Source organism: Haliaeetus leucocephalus, unplaced genomic scaffold (assembly GCF_000737465.1).
Source record: "Haliaeetus leucocephalus isolate CR32 unplaced genomic scaffold, Haliaeetus_leucocephalus-4.0 Scaffold156, whole genome shotgun sequence".
In the NCBI taxonomy this organism is placed as follows: domain Eukaryota; kingdom Metazoa; phylum Chordata; class Aves; order Accipitriformes; family Accipitridae; genus Haliaeetus; species Haliaeetus leucocephalus.
The window spans coordinates 2639-30009 of NW_010972592.1; the positions used below are offsets into that span (position 1 = coordinate 2639).

Below are 27371 nucleotides of genomic sequence, written 5' to 3' on the forward strand. Positions count from 1 at the left end.
CGATGAGTGAATAGAGTTAGAAACACACGCCATCTTCCAGTGAGTGAAGTGCAAGAGAATTGAACGGAATGTAGTAGGATTGAGAGTAAAACTGTGTATTTAATCCCAAGAAGGGGAAGGACAGTCCTGAGAATTCAAGCAAAAGCTGAGTAAACTAAAAAAAGTATATATAAACTGCACATTTGCACAATTTGGTATGAACCGTATCTCATATTGGTATACTTACTAGCTAGAGTTTAGCTAAGAGTAGAACTTGCCTCTCCAAGAGGCAAGAATGCCTGCTATTTGCACACCTACTCGGGCTCATTAAAAACAGCTATCCCATGGTATCACCTGGCACCTAACATACAACATTCAAAAAATGTAATTCTCATCACTTCAAAATATCTCTTGAGCTTCTGAAAGATGAGATTCATAGTTAGGCTAGGTCTGCCAAGTCGTACTCCTCTGTCTTCAGGAAGGATCACTGAATTTACTGTGCCCCTATCCAGGTTAGTGCTTCACAAAAATCTCAGTGGAATATATCTGTGTGTTTCTCTGGGCGATACTGTCCTCTCTTCCCCTCTGCAGAAAGTTAAATAAAGTATTTTTCTTCCATTACATATAGAGCTGTAATGGAAATGTTAAGACAGGTACGAATGGCAGACAAATGACACCATCTTGGTATGGAAGCACTAGAAGGAACAGCAGAAGGACTGTAAGGCAGATGGCATGTAGATAAGCAGGTCATCAAGATCTTAGGGCATCTACACGCAGCTTCTAAGGAAACCAGGAAAAGAAAGACGATCCTAAAACAAGGGTCAGCCAATATTCAGACTAAGCAAGGATTCAAGTCTCTGATAGAGGCATAAAGGACAGTGAGTAACTCCTAACTTACAGAGGTGGTACAGGATGCAGAAATAAAATCCTTATATCACTTTCATCTCCTAAAGGACTGAAAAGAGTCCTTTCAGTACTAGCATGTGGTCACCAAACCAAAGCCAGGGTCACTTGCATTCCACGTCAACCCAAGGAGTCCTGGCTAGGCCACCAGGATACAAGCACACTAGTGTCTAAATCCTGGACAGACAATTTGGACATGTCTTGGCATTTACAAGTATGTAGGTGTATGTAAGACAGAGAAAGAGAGACCAGTTTTATTTTACAATAAAATCACCTTGCCCTCCTATAAAGGTGTCAGCAGGGAGCTCTGCTACTGCTGACACAAATTTGGAGCATTGTTTCAACAGTAAGTTCTCTTTGAGTACACAGAATACTCACCATTACAGGGTATATTTCTTATCTTTTAAACAAAGCTTTCTGTACATCAGCTGTACCCAAAAATCATTCATTCATATCACTTCCTATCACCATTTACGTCGTAATCAAAGGGGAGAAACAGTGCTACTCACAAAACATTTATGGGAACAGTTCATACTTAACTCCTCAGTTCTTTTTAGAAAATATACAAGTACGTATTTCTGGGCTGAAAAGGGCATTACACCTCATTTGAGTTATTTTTCCAAAAATGTTTGGCTTACTTAGATTTCCCTTCTCTTCTACCCTCTGCTCCAAGGATCAGCAATAAAGCTCGAAGTCCTTTGCTGAAAACTGGTGTAACTCAGATGACCTTATGCTCCTCTCCTCAGAATACTGAACTGCTGAAGAACAAAGATGCTGACACTTGAAAAGTCTTAGGAAGGTAGCAAAAGTGAACAACAAAAAAAGCAAAATGCCTACAGCACCTGCTACTGTATTTTCTCACTGATTTCCAGCCAAGTACTAAACAAGCCTAATACTGACAGGCATCTGAATTCAGGTAAGGGATAGTGCATTTGAATATATGTAGTGGTGTAGATTCAAAAATATATATATATGTATATACAAGAATTTGTGTAAGTAAAATGATAATACATATTAACTATATATTATATATGTTATATGCTATATTTATGAAATATATATTTTAAATGTTATATATTTTTAAATCTGCTATCTAGTAAAAAGGTTTGCAACATATTTCTAAATGGTAATAATCCTTCTTACCCCCCCCCGCCCCCCCCCAGTTTTATTTTGGTTCTTGCTTAGAAAGATTAGAATGCTTCAAGATACAATTTTCAACCCATTTCTTACATGTTTTGCATGATTAGTAGCAAGGCTAAATCATTGGCTTTTGTATGTAAGTTTGGCCTCTATTCTAATCTCCAGAACACATTGCACTCTCCAAGATCCGAAGGTATACTTTCACATTCACTAGATTCTTTAAAACAGTCTGTTATATCAGTACCTTCCTCCACTCTTCATCTCAATGTTCTGTACTTGTATTGACAATAACCCCCCAAAACATAAGCATGTAAAATTTCAAAAGTCTAGCTCAAAAATAACAGAGGAATCAATTGTGTCACATTCCTTAATGTCTGAAATCTGATAAAAATGACAGATGACCTTTTGGCAATCTTCAATCGAAAGGTCAGATTTGGGATCTTTTATATACTCAGCAGCCCATAATAAATGAGTATACCAAATTAAATGATTCTATCTCATTGGGAAATAGAAATGAATTGTGTCAGGATGTTACCTGTTCAAAGCATCTGTATTATGCAGATAATACCCACTCATACCTAGGAAGCTGGAGACAGTTGACAGAGTCTGGTTTTTCCAGAGATCCATTGTTATCCATTCCAAAAATACTGCAATTTTTAGCAAAATACTGCCAGTCTTCCCAGTTTAGATCATCTCTTTTTTTCCTTTCAATTCTTATTGCTTCAGGGTGTGGGCTAAAGAACTGCAGTATAATATAGAATACCTACAAGAAGATAACAAATTTTTAAACTGATATTAATGGCTAACTTGTAAAACAATGAGAATATAACCTTTTTTTTCAATATGACAATATAGTCTGCTTTACCACTCAGACAGAAAAAGAACCAATACTTCAGTCCACATATTCCCAATTAAAACCAAAGATAACTTTTTTGTTAAACAAGCTCTTTGATCTCTCAGACATTATTATGCAACAACTGAACTGTTGTTGACTCACTTTTTCTTGAAGACCATTTGAAAATGCACTACAAAGTCAAGTCCATGATTTATTACAGTAACATTATTTTGGCAAAAACGAAGGGCATAGCTATGTGTTGCCAAATATTTGATGAGTTGTTTTATAACAGGTAAATTTGGGGGGTGGGGGGGAATCTCCCTATTTTAGCTTGGATTCTCATCAATACCCTGTGTTCTATTAAAGACCGCTTCCCCAGAATACTGCTTATGCAGAAATGTGTGTGTCAAATAAGGCAAGTCTTAAAACTCCACATGCATTTGAACTTGTTTCTAATTAAAGGACTAATTCTTACTTATGTAGCCAAAACCTGTCATCATGTTCTTTCCCTTCTCACTATTAATGACAAAAAAGAAAAAAAGATAAGCTAGCAAGAATACACAGAAGTTTGGTAGAGCCCCTATAGTGAATGCAGCCCCACTACTGGTATGTGCCTCCTTTCCAGACATCCTGACACTCTTCAACAGCATAGCGAAATGTTAGGTACAATCTGGCCTCTTCAGGAATCTTGCCTGCGTATTGTATTCTCCTTTCCTGTTCCTCAGGAGGCTAAACTACCATCTCCAGAACATCTACAAAACAGAAATCCCCTTCTGATATGTCAGTGTGCTGCAGACATGTTAAATTCCATTTGATTGCAGTCAGCTTTCTACCAGAAGGTATAAAACAAGCACCTCAAGTTTTAATAGAAATTAAAATTAAAGTTGACATTTACAAAAGTGGAGTTGAAAGAGAGCAACCATTTTCTAAATATTGGTGTCTTCACACAGGATACCCACTCTGGTATATCTATTCTAGATTACTGCTTGTTACAACAGCCAAGGGACATCAAAAGACAATGACAAGAACCATAATGCATTCTGTTGCATTTTGCATTGTTTCATACTGAAAAAGGAAGTTTTCTTCCTGGTCCTCTAAGGATAACATCTTAAAGCATAAGGTTTGAATTTCCTCAAAATTGTAATGAAATGCCTACAAAAATCTCCTCCTAGTTTTGATTTAATAAATAGCAAATGTAATCTTCTCATTACCTGATACTGTCCATTTTGTAAGTCTATTGTGATTGAAACACCATGATCCAGACCTGCAGTATTAGCAAACACAGATGAAATCCAGCTGGTCCCAATGTCATCATCATTGATGTAATAGAGAGGATGGGCTTCCACATCCAACCTCAGCACTCTGTCGTTAGTGGTATCATCTGCACCATTAGGGATGCAGTACCTCTGTATCAATGGGTGTACCCGGGGATGACTTCCAGGACAGCGGCACTCAGATTGGGTATGCAGATGAGGAAATTTTCCAGAGAATACTTCCAAAATGTCTCTGTCACAGCATATAAAAAAGTAATTACATACATGATAAAAAAGGACAAGTGCCGCTTTGTACCTCTAGGCTCATAGATTAAACAAAATTCAGCTTAGATTACAGTAGAAACCCTAAAGGCCTGGTTTCATCTCGCATAAATGGGGCAATCAGCTAGGAATCAGGCCAGCCAGGGTCCCTACGTAATCAATGGTAAGCAGCAGGCACCTTCAGAAGGTGTCTGTGAAGAAGCCCTCGAGTTCCTTTCATTGCTCCACAGACATATATGGAGCCACGGGAAAGGAGCTGCTTGTTGGTGTGTCTAAAGCTAGGTACGATGAATCCAGCCCTAGGTGCAAGGAGAAAAATTCTTAACATTTTATTACGGCATCATGTCTGGCTCCAATCAGGGATCTGGACATTGTTATTAAGCATACCATAGCATTGGCATATTGCCTATAACCACAGATGAGTTGAATGTTTGCACTCAAATCCTCCAAAAAAATCAGCTTGAGCAATATCACATTGCACCTTAGAAAACCTGGATAGAAATATTTCCACTTTTAACTAACTTTAATACAAATGCCCACTTTTTTAGCTGCTCCAGTCTGCGATCACCGTAGTTGCTTCTTACAGCTCATGTCTAAGTCATTGAGTCACCTTACTTCCCTTTGACATCAGCAACTGAAATAGATACATAGGTAGGCAGGCAAGCAGATAGATACATGAACAACATGGGCAGATTACCTAAACCTTTATCTGCTCATCTCTGGTGTAAAAGAAGGATTCTGTGAGCCTAGAAGATACTGAATTTTCAAATTAAAAAAAAAAACAAACAACCTCTTGCTTTTCTCATTTTTCTACTTTATCAGTAAGAACATTATTTTTGTATACTTATTAAGCAAATAAATACTTGCTGCTGCCACTACAAATTCCACAGAACCTGAAGTTACAGGACATTTTAGTTAGCCACAGACTGAAATTAGTTGATATGCAGGCAAGACTTTCCTTCACAGTTTATCCCAGATAAACGTTTTGGACCAAATTATTTGTGGATATAAAACTACATCCACAAAGACATCATTAGGTTACAACAGTTTGTAAAATACCTTATCTTTCAATTCGGAAACTTTATTCATTTCACTGACTTAAATTGTAGTTCAAAGGATTTGACAAGCATTGCTGTGAAAGAATACAGCCAACATTATTTTCATATAACTTGGAATGCCGATTCATACTAATACTTTAAATTCACAGGAACTTCATTCGTCGTAAAGTCCTGCAGACAGCTGAGCTCTTAGGAACCTGCTCTACCTCTTATGGAAAGACTATCATTACATAGCCTTAAGGTCTGCAGTCGCGAGTGCCACTGCATGTAGCCCACCCAGAAGCACCATGCAGACAAATAGGACCTGACTACTCCTGGCCAGCTTGAATTGACTAGATTAATCCAGCATGAGCTAGATAACAAAGGTAACATTTCTTTGTAATGCGCTAGGAAGGGAGACTGGAGGGCAACAGAAATTGCAGTGGCAACTGTAATTTGGCCTCAGGAATGGAGGAAGTCAAAGCAATTGCCCAGGGCTATGTGGGCTGAGCTAGCGAAGTCATTGGCAGCTTACGGTGACAATCTAACATAGAAAGCAATGAACAGTTAAGACAACAGCACCTCGGGGTAGGGTTGTGTGCGTGGGGTGGGGGGAGCATCAAGAATACCTGAAATGGACGTCTGATACCATGGGGAAGCTGCAAGCAGATGAAAGGGACTGCTAAGCATGGGAGCCAAGCTCACAGCCACGAAGCCAGCATGCTGACCAGTTGGAGCGCCTGTCCTCTTCATTTGGATCACTGGTATTTGAGCGGTCTAAACTGTACTGGCCTGCTATGCTCCCTTCCTCGCCCTACAGTTTACATGGAGCTCTGGGAAAGCTTGGCAAGTCTCACCCAGCAGGACTAAGCTTATCAGCACACACTATTATGTCAGAATTATCATGAGCTGATAACACCTAGACAGTTTATAAGCATTGAAATCTAGCAAGTGGATCTACTCTCTGCAAGAACACTTACTAAGTGAGGTTGTAACAGGGACAACAATAACAAGGAAAGCACACATTTATTACTGAGTGTTGAGTTTCACTACATATATACAGCTATATTTAAGCAATAGTTCAAAAGCAAAACAAATTAAGTTGTTGAATTTATTTTAACTCAAGATTTTTTAGATTAAAAGTCATCTTTGAAATGAGGTTCAATAAACTACATCACCATAAGCAATTATCTAAAGGAGACATATGAAAACCATTATACTTTGGGAAATAAGCATATTGTTATTTATTCTTTCTAATCACCACACTCTCATTTTTTTACAAAAATAAAGGTTCTTTACCTGTTTGTAAGTGCCACTGGGTAAAATCGAAAATCTTGCATTCTTCCAACAAATTGCTCCAAACCTAAGAAAATATACCATAAATAAGTAACCTATAGAGCAGAAGGCAGCTTTGCACTGCATGAGAGCACCTTTAATTCAGCACTCAGAGATCTCTCTTGCACAATTACCCCTCCTGAATGAAACCATCTTGGACCTGGACAAAACTATAGAGGGCAGTGACTTAATTTTTTTTATAAAAAAGAATGATTTATAATAACTTTATAAGAACATTTTGTACCTATCTCTTTTCTGATTAGAGAGGTGGCACAAGGATCGGCTCATTAGACAGAAGTAATGAGCCAGTCCATGTGCCACCTCTAATTAGAGAAGAGATACAGTAGGTACAACTGTACCTATCAATTTATACAATAAAGATAAAAAGCATTTTAAAATATTCCTTTCTTTTATACGTTTATTAGTTATCCAGTATTCAGAATCAAAATCACAACAAAACACATTTCCATATACAAGCTTTAAGAAATGGGGCACAGAATGACTTCCTTGCCCAAGAGCATAATAAAGTTTTTAAGTGACATATAGTTATATTTAGAAGTTAGCTTCAAATTGTGCATGTTCCTGAACAGCAATAGCCAGTGTTCTTACATCTGCAGAGCCAAGAATTTGTGGAGAGCAAGAAAACATCCCCCAGGTGTTCTGCAATGATCATGTCATGCTGTAGTACATATAAAATTCTAGATGTAGATGAGGAGTAACGCTACCAGGCATTACTAGAGGCTAAGGGATTCTCATTCTCCTAGTGGTTTACATGAGTAGAACTGAAGAACGTGAACAGCCAGAAACTTCAGCTCTATTCCTGACTCTGGAGAGGAGTATAGTCTAGTGGCCACGCACAATCCCATTCTGAAGTAGTTTCATATATTTACTCAGAAAAACTGATCGTAAATTAATGGAATGTGTCATACTTTATATACCTACATTCTGGAGAATGCAGGAAAACCTACCCGTATGCAGTAACACATAGAATAAATTATGATCCTACAGGATCATCCACCAAACACCTATCTTTCAGCTAACCCTTTGAGAAAGCTAATCATACAATAGGAATTTTCTCCTGCAGGAAGATATTACTTCTCAGCATACAGATAACTTAAAATGACTCACATGTGTTTTTTAACCACATTATGCACATCTTATTTTGAATATTCCGGTGCATTGCACTAAAATACTGCAAGATTTACCTGTGAAGCTTTGTCCAATTTGCAGTGTACCATCAGCATCAGTATCTGCAACTGTTCCCACAAGAATCCTTGAATCAAAAGGTGTGTTGTCATCTTCCCATCCATTCAAGAAGAAACTAATTCTGCTGTGATGCACCTATAGAACGAATATAAAGGGGCAAACACACGCTTCATTATGCAATCACTTTGATTTCTCCACATGTTGCATCTACCACTGATTAATCGTTAACATTACTTCAACCTACTTGCCCTGTGTCTTTATTTTCAGTGCCTACTGAAAGTAGTTACCTCTCTTCTGTCCATCCATTAGCAATCCAGTTAATAAGATCATCACTCAGATGCACAGAGTATAAAATTTCTACAGTGGTTAAATCAAAGAAGAAACTACAGTGCAGTGATCTGGTGGGGAGGGGGAAAAGAGGAAAAGGAGAAGGATGGGTCTGTTTCACAAGGTACGAGGTTGGTTACAGCTACATCACCACTTCAGGCCACGGGCACATGTTATATCTGTCAGAGCTCTTCTCATACACATCAGTTCAAACAGGCCTCAAGGGGCTATATACCATACTCAGGATAACCAAATGCAGCACTTTTCAGTCAGGACTCTAACACCCCTCCAAAATGCCTCCCTAACCTCAGCATGTTTCCTTCTACAAAGGCTGAAGGGAACAGTATAGGAACTGGCTACATCTGCTTTACACCCAGTGGGCAGTTCCCTTACATCAAGGGAACCCTTGGCTAGGAATATGCACTCAGCCAGCACCCCAGGGTACTGTTTTCTGCAAGCGTTCCCTTCCCTGCCAATTCATTTTAAATTTGAGCTAGCGTTCATAGAAATACTTTATGGCATTCTCCCAGCTCCACAAAGTCACAAGATGCTGAGCTTTTACAAACTACTTTTTTGCATGAAAAATCCTCATGTTTAGGTTACATAAAATTAGAAAAAGTTTAACAATACAGGAGTGCCTTTCAGCCTTACATTTTATGAAATTCAATACTCTCATTTAAAAAATACAGCCACATAAAAAATGACAACTGGAGGCATCGTGGCTATAGTCAGCTTCCCATTAATGAAGTTAATTATAGAAACTAAGTGCAACTTATTCAAAACTTTTGAACTCTGTTGAATTGTTTACTGAATAAACTTAATCGCATTTATTTCAGAAAGTGATTTATTTGCAAAAACTGATATGACGTGATTTTTTGCAATATTTAGCTTGCATGAGGATTATTTCACATGCGAGCTCAGTAGCCTTCAGATTTTGAAACATCATTTTGTTGTTGCCAATTTACAGAGCATTATTTTCATTTTGCAGATATGGATGCCTGCTGAATCGTGTCTACAGAGGCCTAATAAAACTAGAGTGCTTCAGCCTGTCTTGATACTCACGCTAATCAAAACAAAATAAACCTGGAATAATTGCTTCCATAAGAACAATATATATGTGAGGACAAACAGAAGGTTTACAAGGCAAAATAATTTGTTGCAAAGAGGAAAGCCAGAACGTGAAAAAGTATCAGTTTGAAAACCACAATATAAGTACTCACAAAGCTATTCCACCAATAAAGTCTTTCAAATTTCAGACCAAGATAAACGGACACAATTATCTATAAATCTGAGCTCAGATGATCAGCATCAGTGCCCCGGGCAACAGGAGTCTTTCAGTATTTTAAGAAAGAAAATATGAAATGAGATGGAGGTTTTTGTTTGGATTTTTTTTTTTTTTTATTTAGGCTTCACACAAAATTGTACAGATGAATTTTTCTCCTTAAACTGCACTTTCAAACATACACATGCATGCTGAGCTTTATTGTCATTTCCACATTTAGTCAATATTTCCCAAATTTAGACAGGAATATTTATTGCCCTTCCACTGATGGAAATTTGAAGGCTATTATCATAATTACTAAGCCTTGAGATTTGTTCAAAAAGTTATTGCATATGAGTTTCACCGCTCAAAATACATCTCTCCATTTTAAATTATCTTTTGTGTTGACACATCAATGACCTAAATACAACAGTTTTTTATTTAATTTTAATTCAAAGCCCTCTAAACATCTGATGCCCTATTTGCAAGAGTCTAAGTATATGTGTATATGGTGGTTACATTGCATTTTTTTTCTGCATCGCATTTTTTACAGCCTGTTACTGTCATTTGGTGTTTGACTGTTATCATCATAAAAGATACAGGCTTTTCTACTTTGTTATTTGTAGCATTATCTCATGTTTTACAACATCTTTGCACAACATGCCCGCACATGAAATATAACTAGTGAAAAGTTCTCAGTGGTATTAATGCATAAAAAAGAATGTGGTTCCATCTCTACTGTCTTTACCCAGCCAAAAGCTGATGAACAGCCAATTTTCCTTTATCACATTAGCACAGCCATGAGGGAAACACATTTGTTCTAGTCAGCTACACTAAAGATACTATTACCAATCTAACATATACATGTTTTATATCAGCAGTATTCTCAGAGTATGAGGGAGCCAACAATATATTAACACTAGCATGACAGTTTATTTAAGAAAAGAAAATTGTCTCTGTAGAGGGACAGAAGTTAGAAATGTATGGCTAAAGCTCAGTGTCACTGGTCTAATAAAGGTAATAATTCTTAAGCTTTCTTTATAGCAGGTAACACTCCTGTGGCAGCTCTGTCATATCATTCAAATAAAAATGTTGTCTTTTACAAGTTTAAGAGTACCTTTATTTTTAGTCAGATATGAAGCATGTTTCCACTTTCCTGTTTTCACTGTAAAACACTTGTAAGTGGAATGCAGAAATGGGCGCACTCACCCCCATCAGCTCCTTGCAAACTTACCGTCTCAGCCACAGCTTCTGTAGGACCCAATCCTGCCTCCCCCAGTGGTAAGCACCGTGCTCGCCTTCATGCACCCCCTACTAAAATCAGTGGGACTATTTATGACTTGAGTGACAGAATAGGGCCCTAAGTGGCCAGGTATTTTTACTTGTTGAAAATAGGTGACTAACAACAATTTTAAATCTCCCTCCCCCCCACCAATCTCTTTGTATTAAATAGGATTTAGAATAGTTGGGTTTAATATAGCACATCCCCAAGGTAGCCCTAAGCACTTTACAATGCTGAATTGGATATCAGTAGTGCAGTGACTGTGTAAGGCAAAGGCAGCAGTCATTATGCATTTGGCAGTAGCTCAATGTAATGATCCCCCTGCTGGTTATTAAAGGGGGTATGAATATCTGACATGGGAGGAAAATGTAGGAGGGAAACCATGTGTGGCATAAAAAAATCCCAGCGGCTCTCCACTGTGGGAGGAGAGGAATGTCTCAAAGTTTGGTGTCAGTTTAGACTAAGCTAAATAAGAAGGAAGGCTGGCACCGAATCGGCTGTTTGATGTGGTTATTTAAGGTCTCCTGACCGTTAGCATTAAATTGCATACAATACCACAGAAATAAAAGATGAATTTCACTCCTGACTAGGACAACAGGATTAATCCCCTGTTGTCTTTATCAATAACGTTCAGTAGGAATTTGCCCCAAGAGAGTAACAGGAGATGGGTAGGGAAGGCTGGCCTCATGGCTGTGCAGAGCACAGGACCAGAAGCCTGGGACATCAGCGCTCTAATCCCAGCTCTGAAACCATCTCTCCCTCCCGTGCTTCCCCATCTGTCAGATACTTAGCAAGTCACCTCACAGGGAGGTGGCAAGGATTAGTTACTAAGATAAATTCACTCTGCAACTACATTAGCCTCTGCCAATGCAGAGCCTAATACCAATTCCAAGCAATGGAAAATCCATTTGATGGTGAACTGAGATGGTGAAAGATATCCATAATCTTTCCTCTAATGGCACTCTTGTTACAATCCAGAAGAGTTTCAAAAATGAGAGGTGCTGGGCCAATGAGCTGATAGGCAAGTTCCTTCAGTGCATCCCAAATGAAGCTCTTATGGTCCTCTGCCACAGCAAATTGCCCATCAGAGCCAGCAATACCAAATCCAATCACTTCCTACCCAGGAAAAATTCCCTACCCTATGAGTCACTGCAGTGCAGAACGGAGGACACACTGAAGAAACGAGCTACTGCTTATAAAATGAAATAGGGACAGAAAAGGCATTACCACTGTTTATTTTCTCACCTAAAGATCCGTGCTACTCAGACTCCACCCATGAAAACATAACAATGAAATTTGACATTAATTTTGCCACTTGGTTGAGATCAGGCAGAGCTGTCGTGTAAGCAAAAGCCAGTATTTTCATGTATTAACTGCCAACAGAAACTTCACTATACTGCAGTAATCTGTGTGGCAAAAGAGAGGCATCACAACCAAATACTGCACTTCAGAGCAGTTGTACTGGCTAAGACTAAGGGACTAACTATGGTAAAAAGCAGAAGCAGAGGAGCATATAGGAGCATGGTAAGCATGTATGATACTGCTCCTGAATACTCTTTGAACCTCAAACCACCGGCAGCTCAGAGACTTCATCAGCCAGCCATGGCCTCTCTATATTTAGTAGTTTTCCATGGATTTCTTTTGCATGATTTTGTATAGCTGCTCCTTAAAGGCAAAACCTTCTACTTCCCCCAAAGGCACCCACTGTATAGGCTGATTCAAGAATACCATGGTTTTTTATTTCTCTCTTTTTTTTTTTTTTTTAAGCCTTGAACTGTACTGTTATCTGTAGGTATAACATAAAATAGTATAATAAGTGCATAAATAAATAAATATAACAGGTATAAATAAACAGTACAACAGGTATAATAAAAATATTTAGTATTTCAACAAAAATTATCAATATGCTTTTCAAAAAAAGCCTAATATTCATTTTCATTAACACAGAGACAGAACACATTTCGGGTATCAAGTAAAAGACACAGTTATATTGATTCCCCTTTTTTGAGCTACAATGGCACTTTCCAAGCCAAAGCCAATTTGGGGAAATTCCAAGACCCCCATCTACAAAGTTTTGGCTTTCAGGAAGTAACACACACATCTATTACATCGCAACATACATGTGTGATATCTGGCACATTTAAGCAACATATACTTTCTCTTCACACATTAATCATCCTGTCATCAAAATGTCCTGTTATGTATACAGAAAGGCAACTGAGACAATTTTAGTCTCTTCCATGTAGAGCTGAATTGCATCATTTCTGCCAAAATAAATGAAGTTAAGTGAATTCTTCTTCAGTGGATGCTATGATCTTTTTGCATCAGTAAGGTTTTTCCATTAAAAATAAGTCCTAATATTTATACTACCCACATCCCTTGTGCAAAATTCTTTCTAATAAAGAAAATAGGAAGGAGAGACATAGAAAAGAATCCTATATGTTCCATTAAAAAATAATAAAGAATACCTAAATATATCATAGCAGAGCTCAAGATCACTAACCAGAGACCAAAATTCCACTGCACTAAATAACATAAAACCAACAGATGCAGTAGTCTCTTCCACAAATGTTTTAGAATTTATAATTATTATATGTTTCAAAGACATACCGGTTTTTCAGTAACTACAATCTTTCCCTTTAGGTTATCTGTCCTATCCCAACATTTAATGGCATGGGAAAGATTTATTAAAGTATTACAGATAAATTAAGAGGAGTTATTTCAAGACAACATTAATTTCTTCTACCGGTTAAATATACATTCTTTTTACTCTTATTCATCATAGCTTCTAGTAACCATAAAATACAATTTAATCTTTAAGTTTCTTCTCATCATCTATTGTTCTAATTACTAGATCACAGTGTCTGGCAAGACAGATGAAGAAACCAGATGGATTTCTTCCCAGATTTGCAGGCCATAAATGAGGAGTTCCACAACAGAGAGAACTCTGGCACCAAAAATGAAGGAAAAAAATCTTTTCCAGTCGTTCAAGCCAAATGATACCAACCCTGGCCTGTTTAGTTATGCAGCCAACTTAGTGATGGCAAACACTTCAACTGTAACTTCAGCTCTTAAGGCTATTTATACCATCAAAGAAAGTCTCAGATGGCAGGGGCAGGAATGACCGACATATAAAACAAGGACAATGACCAAAAATTCATCTTCAGATAAATACTAGGAAATGGAATACATTCCAGTACATGTAACGGACACGACTGTTTTCAAATAAGATGAAAAAGAAGCAGTTCAGGGATCTATGATATGTACCAGACAGGGAACAAGATTCTCCCAAGTATCAGGTACCTGCAAACTAAAATTAAAAAACAAAAAAAAAAAAACCAAAAAAAAAAGCAAGCTAATTTTTAAGTTAAAAATGCAAATTTAGCTAGCTGCAAATACAAGCTAAATTTAAAAATTAAATATAAACTAAAACATAAAGCCTGTTTCTAAAATATGAGAAAACAAACAAACTCTCCTCCAAATAAGTGAACAAAAAATAAACTGTAAGAAAACTCAAACAAGTCTGTATTAGTTTATCCTTTAAATAATCTCTATTTGCACAGCAAGTTTCTCAGAAATAGAAATACCTTTATTATTATAAAGGAAATACTTTTATTATGAAAAAGAAGGTGATACACAATATGAAGAATTGTAAAGTATTTTATGAAGAGCAATTAGGTAGCTATACATTTTACCTGTAAGGCATTAAAAAAAAAAAAAGTGTTCCATTTACTTTCCAGATCAACTGGGAGAAATGACCCCTCCCCTTAATTGCTATAAAAGCTAAAGCAACTCCAAAATCAATAAAGTTACACAGGCTTTACAAAGATGTAAATGAAAGCAGAAGTTAGCATAAATTAGTTGCTTAATCATTTAGAAACAATGAGGAATCTGAGATTATGAGAAATCAGGAGAAGCTGCAACTCATCCAGCTCAAAAATTACTACACAACATACCGTTACAATTGCTTACCACCACTTAATTTGGTATGGTTCTTATAAAAGTTGCTACCTGAACATAGCTTGCTATCTCTTAAAATAACCAAGATTCAGAAAACCTTTTTTTCCTTCTAAACGTATTGCAGATTTGTTGCATCAGGAACTTTTCCAATGATTTCATTCTATAGAAATAGACAATGTATTAACACATTTTCTCCCAAGGTGAGAAAACAGATTAAGGTTATGACCAAAATGACAGGCCTGTGGCTTCCTTGAATACTTTAATAGAGTCAACAAATCAACAGTGGTCACTGATGACAACAGATGAGGGAAGACAATAGATGGAAGGAGGGGAATTAGTGACGCTGCTATAATGGTCTAATCAGAAACTTGAGCATAGAAATCTTTTTCACCTTCAACCTGTCTAAATATGCTCTTTTTGCCTGCTCATATAAAGACATACAGCATATTCTACCACTGGGGGACATGTGGGTTCACATCTCTATTCACACAGCAGGTGTGAAACAGAAGCGTAGGAGTTAATAAAAGATACAGTAAAGGGGTTTTACATATCAAAGAGATGAGATGCACACAGGTATGTATTTCAGTATTTTCTGGCATAATTGCAAATCTTGCTGAAGCTGCAGTTACAAAGGCTTCCACGTGGCTTTAATATTTCTTAAGTGAATTTCTGTAACGAGGAAAGGTCAGTGATACAGACTTAAGCAACACAAAGTGGACAAATGGAATTTGGGGGGGGGGGGGAATTGGATTTAAACCATTAGCATGAATCCAAGTTTACTTTCAGCTATGATTTAAGCAGCTAGTGACCAAAACCCACAATGCTGCATTTTACATATTTTTAAAAATCTGGGTGCCTATATGCCCCTAAACTGATGCATCAGAAATGGCAGACAACTTTCTGCCACAATTCAACACCTTCCTTCACCGAAGAAATTGCAGAATTTAGACATCTTGAACATCTATCTCAAAGGCTCCTTTCCTACCCCAACAGTTCTGCCTTATTCTTCTTATTTTGCATTATTCTACTAAATTTTATTTCTCCTTTTTAATCTACTACATTTACATTTATCCTTTTAAAAAAAAAAAAAAAAACACCACAAAAAATGTAGTGAATACAGGTGGGAGCAGATTCCATGCCCCCGAGGACTATTTTTCTCAAACATTAATACAAACAGGGAACAAAATAAATGGTTTATCCCAAAATTCCTCTACTCCTCCCAAGCCTTCAGGTAATCTCTCTGTCAGCCACCTTATGACTGCTTTAGAAAATAAAGAGGTGCGGTAGTTTCCACAGCTTAACCTCTGCGGATGCGTGAGGATTCCACACCACACACAACCACCTCCTACTCCACACATTACTCACCAGCACTGGTGCGCAGCCTGCTCATACAGTCTTACATTGCTTACCTCTCCTTACAACATACCACATGCAGCCTAACCCAAATTTAAAAACTTAGCTGCATGGTTAATTCAGGAATAAGCACTATTGGACATTTTTGTAGTGTAAGTACATTTTGACAGTGATGACATTATTGCTAGGGATGTTTGGGCAGATGTCTTGCATACATCAAAATCCCCGGTGCTCTTCCCCACCCCACCCCTCCCCACCCCCCGAGACAAAGCTTACAGCCCTAAGTTAAAGAGTTCACTTTTAGTCTTTTGCTCTTTGCATTTTAATTTTTTTTATTTGGAATGAAAATTGAGACAACACAGAGGGAACTTGGCAGATCTAAAGCTTGGCAAGAGATAATGAATTTATGTAGCAAATATATGAGAACAAGAATATGTCAGGAAGAATTTGTCTGGGATCTTGTTCTCAAACAGACCAAAAAAGATGGTAATAACCATGTTAATAGGGACAGGGGGATGGGGAGAGGAAGGGGTATGGAAATTAAAGAATAATATCCAGGGGGACAAGCCAGCTCAGGCAGTTTATCTGCCTAACACTTGACAGACAAATGGTACCTTCTATACCAGTAGAAGAACTTCCTGACGAGTTTGCCAGTGAGCTTGGTGCTGCTTCAGCTAGAACCCTGTCTTGATTTCAAATGCATTTCTCTTTCTTACCAAATACAGGAGAAAAGGAGTGCTACCTTATACAGCCATTACAGTTACTTAAAATCTTCAATGCTGATTTTAGATTGTTTGCCCATTATCTTATAGCAAATGCAAAAGATACGCACATAATAAAATTTATTTTAGTTGCTATTATTAAATGACTTTGTTCACATTTCTAAACTCCTGTGTTTCCATATTCAAACCCTGTACTACCCTCGCATGGTAAAAAAAATGAAGTTTTTATGCTACAGGAACTCTGTACCTCTGAGCAAACCCAAACCTACTACCCACCCCTCTGTATTTCAAGCCTTTGAAGCAACTTGGCTGCAAGCATGAAGGAAAAGAGCACAAGAAGATAGAGGCAAGCTGCAACCCTGGCATCTATATAGATTTCAGTGTAATGATTTTCACACATCTTTGATTCTCAGACCAAAGAGCATTTTACAGGAAGAAAACAAAGAGGGCTTGGGGCCTTTCTTTGCAACCACTGACTTAAGTAACAGCATGGTCAGGGACTTAATGATGATTTTAAAAAAGAAAGTGCTTAAGTCAGCATTCATGGCTAGGGGAGATTCCTTTACTTTCAACCATTGTGTCATTTTTAGAAGGAAGCCCTGCCAACGTAGTTCTAGGCTGAGATTCATTATATAACTGTAGCCAAAAATATAAAGTCAACTCTGCCCTCTCACCAGAGCGTGCCAGTCTAGCCAAAATACAATACTACAAATGTTTAAATTTATTAAGTATTTTATTTTTAGTTCATTCATGTCAAAATTCAAGGATGCTGCATTTCTATTCTTCACTGACAGAAGGAAGTAAAACCTCCAAAATCTCCCTTTTAGCACCTCCTTAAGCTCTATAGGAAAATCAGCTTCAGCCTTTATAAACAGGAACTGAAGTTGTGAGTGGAAACAGTACACGCACAAGCTATTTGGCATTACATCACTGAATTCTTCTTCAAAATCAGGATGCTGCTTTAAGCTGACTAGGAGCCTGCACAGGGAAATGGTTTGAAATAATTCAAAAGTTTAATTCTTCTCCAGTATGCTCCAAATGAAGTTTCAATATACATGAGTTCACCATAAGCAGGATCAACTAACTGAATCAGTGAATTAAACTGTATTTTAACCCAGACTATTTTAGGACCATTACAAGAAAAGACATGGAAAGATGCCTTTCTTTACAAGATTTACAGGGGATGCACACATGCATCAGTATTTGATGATGCTGTGCACAATCTTGTGGCAGAATCCAGAGGATTTTAACTTTCATTAGTACAAGAGGGTAACACCACCTGTGTTGAATATATTTTCCTGCAGGCCAGCAAACTGGTAGAATACCAGGAAAGCATTCAAAAATGAATAATACTTTTTCATCTTTGGTTTTATCCTCTACTTTTTTCTTTCTTTTACTCTTCTTGTTAGACTTTGACAGATACTTTTCCAGGAGTTCCTGATAAAAAAAAAAAATCCTCGATTAGAAGGCTTTAGAAATTAAAACTACCTAAATGGGAAAAAACACCATTCCTTAAATACTGAAATTGACTCATCACAACATCCTGTCCAGAGATAACAAGTGGACTGACTAGTACTTCAGCTGTGAATTTATTTAAATGTAGACATACACATGCAGTATTAGGAAGGCAAAAACAGGATATGAAATAAACATAAGGCATCAGCTCTAAGCTCACTGTCAAGAGTATACCAAGGCTTCTAACCACAGAGTTCAGCTGAAGGTAACTATCTGTCAAATGTAATCTGTGCAAGTGAATATGCTTAAGCTGGTGCTATGAATCAACCAAAATTGCTTTGGTCTTATTGACATTCAATTGCAAGAAGTTGCAGCTCATCCAGTCCAATAGACATCTGACAACACCAAGAGTGCTTCAGTGACAGAAAGCTTTAAATACAGATGCAACTATCATCACAATACATATGGAACTGAACTTTATGATCCCTCAATACCATCTTCAGAAACTGGTCATCAGCTGGATGCCATAAGACCACGCGGTCACCCTCTCTGCCTGTTGCTGATTTCTGTAGTTAACAAATTACTGTGACTTAAAAAAAAAAAAAATAAAAAGAATACAGATTGACTGACAAAAAAAGACCACTCGATCTTTCATCACTGTCTCATTAAATCTCTCTCTGAAATCCACTTTTCCCATTATCATCTTTGTTTGCCTTTCAAATAAAATGCCAGATCAAAATTTGTTCAAACTGTTTGCTTTAGTTAAGGGCCAGATCTCCAGCTACTATAAACTGCCTTCAGCTTCAGCAATGCCATTTTACACTTGCTGAGATTCAGACCTCAAATATATTAAATTTACTTTCTTCCTCACAGCTGTTCTTTACACCTTGAAACAAGATGTCTGATAATATGTGCATGTGGGATGTTGGACAATAAAGCATCTTGCATACTGGGTCCCAAAAGAAGATCCGATTCATGTCCTAACTTTGCACAAAAGAAAGGAACACCACCTGCAACCATCTATGTGCTTGTTTGACCCTTCTCTCTCAGAGAACTCCTGCCATTTCAGTGGTAGATGCTCCAGTGCATCACAGTGTCTTTTTCTAAAAATTTTCGTATAACCCCACTGTCTACATGAGTTGTTACATACCCACTTGCTTGGCCTCCCCAGCTCCTGCTGCCTCATTCCTTCCCTCACCATACAGTGAATTGAAATTATCCCAGAGCCACAAATAGATAAAGGAAGTTGGGGAAGAGGAAATATGTCAACTACATACAGCTTGCAACGATGTTTAAGGGGCTGCACAGTGTAAAGTATTTTGGGAAGGATAGGGGGGAGAGAGACACATGCCCGTGTTATGGGCACTCTGAACAGTTATGCCCATGCTCTGAGAAATCCAGTGTACGAAAAAAAGTAGAGACTTGAGGAAGAAACCTCATCAGGGGACCACAACGACAGAACTGTCTTAAAACAGAAGGGCTGGAGAGGATAAAGGGACAGTAGAAGAAATGGTAAAGAACAGCGAAGGGGAAGGAAAAAGCATAAGGTCGGGAGGGGCAAGTTGTCTCTTTGCCTTTCCTTCTTTTGCCTCAGGCTTATATCGGCCTTTCCTTTTCTTGACTTAACTGGGATGAATTTTAATTGCAGCCTCTCTACGTGTTTTATACACTATGTACTCTCTACTTGTGTGGAGTGGATTTCCCATTCATCACAGGATTGCAGGCAAAAATCCCGGGAGCATTTTGCTTTCCTTCAAAGTTAGCTTTGCTAAAATCAATAACTTTAGGGCTGCTTCCTCTGTCTAGCACATATCCCCACTCCATGACCATTTAAAATTTCAGTCAGATTTGATCATTTGATTTTCTTATCCCCGTATACAGATTTATATTGTCATTGTTATTATGTAAAGATTGGAAATATTCTATATTGTTTCAATAACAGTATAAAGGCAACGACCTTACTGCAACAGTGAAAACATGCTCTCATTTGTAGTTTTAACACAGTCAATATCCTAACTGATCTCTAACAATTTCTCTTCCTACTGTCTCCTCCTCAATACCCCAGCATTCTTCAAATCAAAGTTCTAGTTTTCTTAGGCACCCATTTTATGTCTTAAATATTTTTATTCCTTGGGCTTTTTTTCTGACCACCTGCAAGTCTAGTGCAACAGCCAAGAATCACAACTATATTAAATTGTCCTTACCTTGTATGCAAACCACTGAAGTTAAGTTTTACAAGAAGAAAAAAAAAAAAAAGGGGGGGGGGGGGAGCAGGAGTGTTTCCTACTGCAGATTGAGTATCATCCCTCAGCAATATTGTTACATCTCTTCCAGCTTTATATTAGCTCTCCCTTCACTAAAACTGTGTATCTTGGCATTTTAAATCCCCCTTCATTTTCTTGGTTGTCTCTCTTATTCCAATAATGTCTTTCTTATCCTTGAAAACATGTCACTCCAATTCAGCAGCCTTATTACATATGCTCCTAGCATTTGTATAAAAGATATTTAGCTTTTCTCTTTGCCCTCCTTTACTTTTCTTTTTCACTATCTCCTACAATGTTAATCCCTTCTCAACGGGAAATGGTTTTCCTTCAATACAAGTCTTTCTTTTTGTGCATAGATCCACTAGTTCAGCTTGAACTCCCTGAAGAACAACATAAATTAAAAAAAAAAAAAAAAGGCAGGGGGACGGAGAAAAAGATGGAACCCTGGAGTGCTCGTGAAGCAATTAACTCTGTTCAAGAACAAGCCACGTATTAATACAAATTTGACCCCAAAGAGTGAAATCAGAAAGCAACTGGAATGCAGACGGATCCATAAGGTGGTTTACAGGCTTAAGAAAAACTAATAGCTATTTCATGAATAAAGCCTTCAAGATGCAAAAATGCAAGTAACAGCAAGCAGAAGGATCCAAAATAAGAATCATGTATGTCATTAATTTTTTGGACAGGGGCAATTTTAGTACTGTGTTAAAAACAGAGTGATATAACCCACACTGTCAATTATCTGATAAACAAGTCCGAAGACAAAGAAAGATCGATGCAAAAAGAGACAGCTTTTGAAATGGTCTGTATTTTTAAAGAATTAGTATTTTAAAAAGTAAACACTGTTTTTAAATAAACAGTTGAATCAGACATTAATGATCCTTCTGCCACAATGTATGCATTCCAATTATGGATTGGCAATTTTCATTTAATCTTTTGCTGGCAAATACTTCACCAGTACTTCAGTAGTATGAAGTAATATTAAAATGGTTAACTACAGCTCTGCCACTTTCTACCCCAACCAGCACTGTACCAATGAAAAATATTCTTTATTGCCTGTGTCAGTAGAGCTCTATCAATCTCTTACTGATGCCTCAGGACAGAATAAACATATCTGGGCAGGGGAGTGACAGAGAGAACCGGAGAGCTCAAAAATGCAAATACAGATTCTGTTAAAAACTAAACTAATTAACAAATAAGCTTTGCTCTAACTGCTATTTTAACCATCGATCAATCTCTGTTCTTTTTACATGGAAAGGTTTAACAAGCGATCTTGTGCTGCAAATGAGTTCCAAACAATAAAACATAATAAGAGGATCCTAGACATCAGATCTGAAAATACATGGAGAACAATTGCTTTCTTGCTGCATAATGACTTTATTTTCCCCAAATCACAGAACAAATCAGATCCAAGATCTGATGATCACTATAGTAACATGAAAGGAGACAAGTATTAAGGATTCAACAAGATGCTTTTTAGCAGCTACAACTGTTACATAGACTTGCCAAAATTAATTGAAACAAAAGGTCTGAAAGTACATTTTAGATAATCTCATAACAATGCACATTTTCTCTCTGCCCCCTCCATTTAAAATACAGCACTACCACTGATTCTGAATTTTCCTGAACTACTTGTAATCATGTAAATTAGGGACAAGATGTAGATGTCAAATGAAACGTCCCTTCTGAATAAAGTCTCTGTGCTTCACTAGTCAAAGAATAAGCAGATACCCACACAAATGAAGGGAGCTGTTACTAACGTACAATTATTAACCCTGTATTACACTATCAGCTGTATATTAAATTCCAGACTTTTGAATTGATTATATGTGAAAAATTTTGCATCACTTTGCACTGCTCAGTACTGGGACTTGTGAGTCTCCCAAATTTAATGCAAGAATATATTGGTTCTACAACAGCTGAACAGCTCTGCTGGGACTAGAAGGTTGAAAATTCATCGCTCTGTCTTTTTTTGTGATGATTTACATAAGAAGAAAGCAATTATTCTTGCCCTCTGAATGCCTTGCCACAGAAGTTCCATGTATCCAGTTAAGAGATTTTTGCAAAAAAAGTCTCATCTTTTCTTTCAAGGCTTAGTTTCTCTTCATGGTCAAGGATCCACAAAATTCTGCCTTTGATTCCTTTCATATTCCTCCCAACAACCTTACTTCAGGCCCTTCCCTCCTCCTCTGAGCCCTGCTTTCTTCCTTCCACCACAAAGTCCTTTAGAAACGGTCATTCAACTATTCCTTTGTACTGTAACTCTCCAACACTCTTTCTGATGACAATTCACTGTAAGCTTCAATTTTCATTTTTTCATAATAACTGCTTTTCTCTGGAGTTACTAAGCATCTTACCAGCAAAGCTTTGCGGTAGATCCAAACTGTACTGTTAATTGAACATAGACCAAATCTGACTTAGGAGGACTGTGTTTTGGTAGCTTTTTGTTGGTAGCTTATTTTTGGAAAAAGCTAAAGGAAAAAGTTTATGCAGCACATCCACATTTGGTTGGAGATGGGCCAGGAAAGGACCAGAAGAGGCTGCTCAGAAAGTTCATAGTGGTTTCCTGTGCACTTTAGTATACAGGCCTCGAGTTAAGGCACAGAAAGGCCAGGGATATTACTGATCAACAGCAAAGATGAAGAGACAAACGCAATTTAAGGAAAAGGATAAAAGCCCTTCAAATATAATAAAATGCACTTAGAAATCCAGCAGAAGAGTAGTAATCCATTTTACCGATCTGTTACATACATAATTACCTGCCTTACAGACAAGAGGTACACGCATAAGGCACAAGTAAGTAGTAACTTGAAGAAACAGAGTATCTACTATCAAGACTCAAGCAGGCCACCCGGAGAAGCTCAGAGAGATGGGAGATTTTTTCTTTCGACCAGTCCTGACTCCAAGAACCACAAAAGTCCCTTGAGACATGGTCATCAAGCCAGAAAGAGAAAGGCACATATCCGAGTACTGAGGATAAATCTTCAGGGTAAGAATTTTAGTGGAAATAAACAGAAGTTTGCAGTTCTGAAGTGTCAGATTAGGAGCAATATTGGTAGTTTAATCTATACTGCCACTGAATATCACATGCTGATTTGCCTACAGGTGCAACAACGATGAACCTCACAAGATATATAGGCCATCTACAATCACTGTCAATCGCAAGGGTACATCTAAATACCACCAGACAGGAGAGAGGAGAGGTTCGAGAGGAAAATATTTTGGCTTTAATTCAGGAGGCAGAATATCAAAGCCAGTGCCATTCTTTGAAATGCTGCCAGTATCACAGAGGGTCAGACAAGCAAGGCTGCATGATTCTGCACACAACCAAACAAACTGCGTGGAAAAAATATTTTGGTCAATTTGGAATTTAGACACTTTTCTGGAATAGACAGAATGAAAGACTGGTAAGCGTCTCCTACACCCAAATAGGGCCAGTTTATTTGTTTTTCAAACTAGGAAAGAAACCAATCAAGTTCAGGGAAAAAAATAAAAGTATATTAAAAAAAAGTCCTAAATAAGCATGCATGTAGACTGTAGACTGTCGCAAAAAATGCCTATCTTTGAAAGCTAAAGCCTAAGAAGTTTAAACCTACATGTCAGAAATTACATAGATCATACCACTGAAGAAGTGTTGCTGTACCTTAAAAAAAGTTCAAATTTTGATAGAGTAAATGAGCCAACTGTATTAAAACATAACAGAGAAGCTGGTATTCTGGCCCATTTTTTAAAAATAAAAAAGAAAAAACAGCACCTTTAGATTAATTTGGAGATCAGAAAAGTAGCAGAAACAGAAAATACAATTTTCAATTAGCCCTGCACAGATCAAAGAACAATGCCGAAATTAAAATTACAGACATGATGTGTGAGCAGGTCTTGGACCAATTGTTCTGATAATCCATCAAATCAAGCCTATACAGGGTGAATTAGTTGGAAAAGCACATGAATAAATATTGTATACTGGAAAAGGCAATGTGGCTTTTCTGAAAGGAAATCAAGATCCAACTTAGAGTTCTTTGAAGTAGTTAAGATACATGTGGATAAGGAAGAACTGACCAATATAATACACTGACTTTCCAGAAAGGTTTCAAAATCGGTAGAGATTAAACGGCCACATTTCACACAGACAGAAGATTATCAGTAGGTAACTCCAACAATCTCTGCTGTTTAACATTTTGTGTAGGCTTGAAAACAGTGGTTAGTGAGGTGAAAAAGGATGGAGTTAATACGTCCAGACAGTAAAAGTCAAAGCTTACTTCAAAGTTACAGAAGGATCTCAAACTTGTTATGGAACAGGCAAAAAGTAGGAGACTAAACATGTTAACCACAAGGCAGTAGATGTGAGAGAAATATTCTTAATTATGTAAACATAACATTAAGCTCTGAACCATCACTGCTCAGAAAAAGTGGTCTTGGAGTTACTGTAGATAGTCACCCACTAATGAGAGAAATGGTCAATGGAAAAGAGGAAACACATTCCTTATTGGGAAAGAAGTGGAGAACAAAATCACAAAACCTTATTGCTTAGAAATTTATGGTGCAAAGTGTCTGGATTAACAAGTGGAGTTCAGACCCTTGCATCCGCACAATTTTATTAGTATAACCCCAAAAGTTCCAGAAAAGATCAATGAGGATGACCAAACTGCAGAATAGCTTCATTATAAGGAGATATCCAGTTTATAAAGAATTATAATATGCAATCAAGTTCTATAATCAAAATATCAAATAGCATGAGAACAATAAATAGAAAGCAACTGACAAAAGAAATCGGCAAACAGAAATTAGCAGACAGCAAATTTAAAGAACAATTTCATATAGCCATATTTGCGCATGAGGAACTCATTGCCACAAGATGCTAGCAATACCAAAATATAAATTATAAAAAAAGAACTAGACTATTAAACTAAAAATAGGTCAGTCAGTGGCTATTCAATACATCCTAGCTTAAGAAGCTTCAAAACCACTGGTTGTCAGAAAACAGGTCAGTGATGTATCTAAAAGAAAGCTGTTCCTATGCATCTACTCTTCTTTCATACTCAAAGACAGACATCTAAGCACACTGTCAAACCAACACCAGCAGTCCTTAAATGATGCAAAAATTACAGCATTATTGAGCTGAGGTACTGGAATGAGATACATGGACAGGAGGAGCTCTTCCCCCTCTTCCATCCCAGAACTTACTACTTTGCAGCCAAGCTGACAAGCTGTTCAGTGCCAGGAAATATTCTTTGCTTCCATGAGAAAATGATACATGAGAAGACTTACCAGAAGATTCGTCCTGTGGACTGCCACCAACACATATGGATTTTGCATTGTACTGGATCTACACATGTCATTTATGCCACCTTCTATTTGCTGCATGCACAGGTGTTAGTGAAAGATGTACAGGAGAGAGTTCACACATGAATAATGGAGGCTGCATAAAGGACAATCTGAAAGTTTCATCTTCCATTTCTTGATCAGACTGCTGATTTAAGTCTCTGTCTTTAAGCTACAGAAGCCTAAACCAAATGTAGTAATTACTTTTTTTTTTTTTAAATGATCAGGAAAAGCAGAAGCTCCTCTATTTGTCTGTACTCATGAAGTTTTCAGACTCTTATCAAAAAAGTTTCAAGTATCTTGTGAAAACATCTACTTAGCACATCTACTGGCACAGCATAAAGAGGGAAGGACAATGGTTCAATAGCTGTGATCCATCTTTAACAGCAGAGATGATCAAACCAGTTAACCAGTTTTCTGCTCACACACTGTGCATGCCAAGAACTACCTGCTGGAGGACCTTCTGCCCCCATTGCAAATGGTGTGCTCTAAATGGTGATACTCCAGTGTACAACTTCAAGCTTGGTCTCCCCAGAAAGGAATCAAATTCAAGCTCATCAGCAGTGCTCTTCAGTAACACAAGACTCCAAACAGATAGAAGGCAAGCCTGTATCAAAAAGAACTCTTCCCATACACAAAACTGATAATGTAAATGTACCCTGTGAGTGTCATCTTAATGTTTTTTTTAACAACAGCTATATCACGTACATGCAGCTACTTCCAATCTCTCAAAGTTTGCTCCCTACACGACTCAAGGGCACACAAACGTACAAATGGAAGAGCCGTCATACAGCTGCAGAAGTGTACCTGAAGTTACGCCAAGCAATACATACCTGGGAATCCACTTACAAGTGGTATACATAAACATGTATTTAAGAGATTAGTTCAGAATCAAGGGCTATCTAGTTTAAACAATATTTTTTTGCCTATGTTTCTCCCAGTAGGACTCCAGTTTTCTAGCAATCTGAAAACAGCTGATTCCAATGACCACAGTTTAATTCACAGGATGCTGTTAAACAGCACACATCTCTTCTCTCAGTTCTTCTATCTCCAGTCATGCAATTTTTACTATTATTCTTAATCCTGAATTTGAACACTTGAAGAACATCTTTTTTCTTTACCTTTCAAAACATTCTCCTCTAAGTAGGCAAGCTTCTTCAATATGGTATGACACACCTTTTAGATTCATATGCCACCACAATATTAAATAATATTTTTGTCCAACAAAAAAATACACTTACAAATGATATTTTATGTACTGTAACTACATGTGTAACTACACGTGACAGGAATAGATATATTGCATATTACAATAGTCACTAGAAGTTTGATTCACAGCTATTAATTATCCTAAAAAAACCAGTTATGGTATGCTTAGGAACACTGAAGGTTATTTTCTAATTAACACCACACCCCCTGCCCCCCCCCCCCCCCCCCCCACCCTCCCAACACCCAACA

At 37.6% G+C, this 27371-nt stretch overlaps 1 protein-coding gene across 1 annotated transcript in view; it reads right to left on the reverse strand.

Annotated features, from left to right (window-relative positions):
* LOC104828474 (usherin-like) overlaps nt 1–27371 on the reverse strand; it is a gene marked incomplete at its 3' end in the record, with an annotated part of 44764 nt that overhangs the window by 2131 nt on the left and 15262 nt on the right. Inside the window, exons 3-6 of the mRNA XM_010562155.1 lie at nt 7970–8105; nt 6729–6792; nt 4069–4363; nt 2601–2785 (exon numbers count right to left, since the gene is read on the reverse strand). Coding sequence (XP_010560457.1) covers nt 2601–2785; nt 4069–4363; nt 6729–6792; nt 7970–8105 — 680 coding nt within the window. The remainder of the gene's footprint in view (nt 1–2600; nt 2786–4068; nt 4364–6728; nt 6793–7969; nt 8106–27371) is intronic.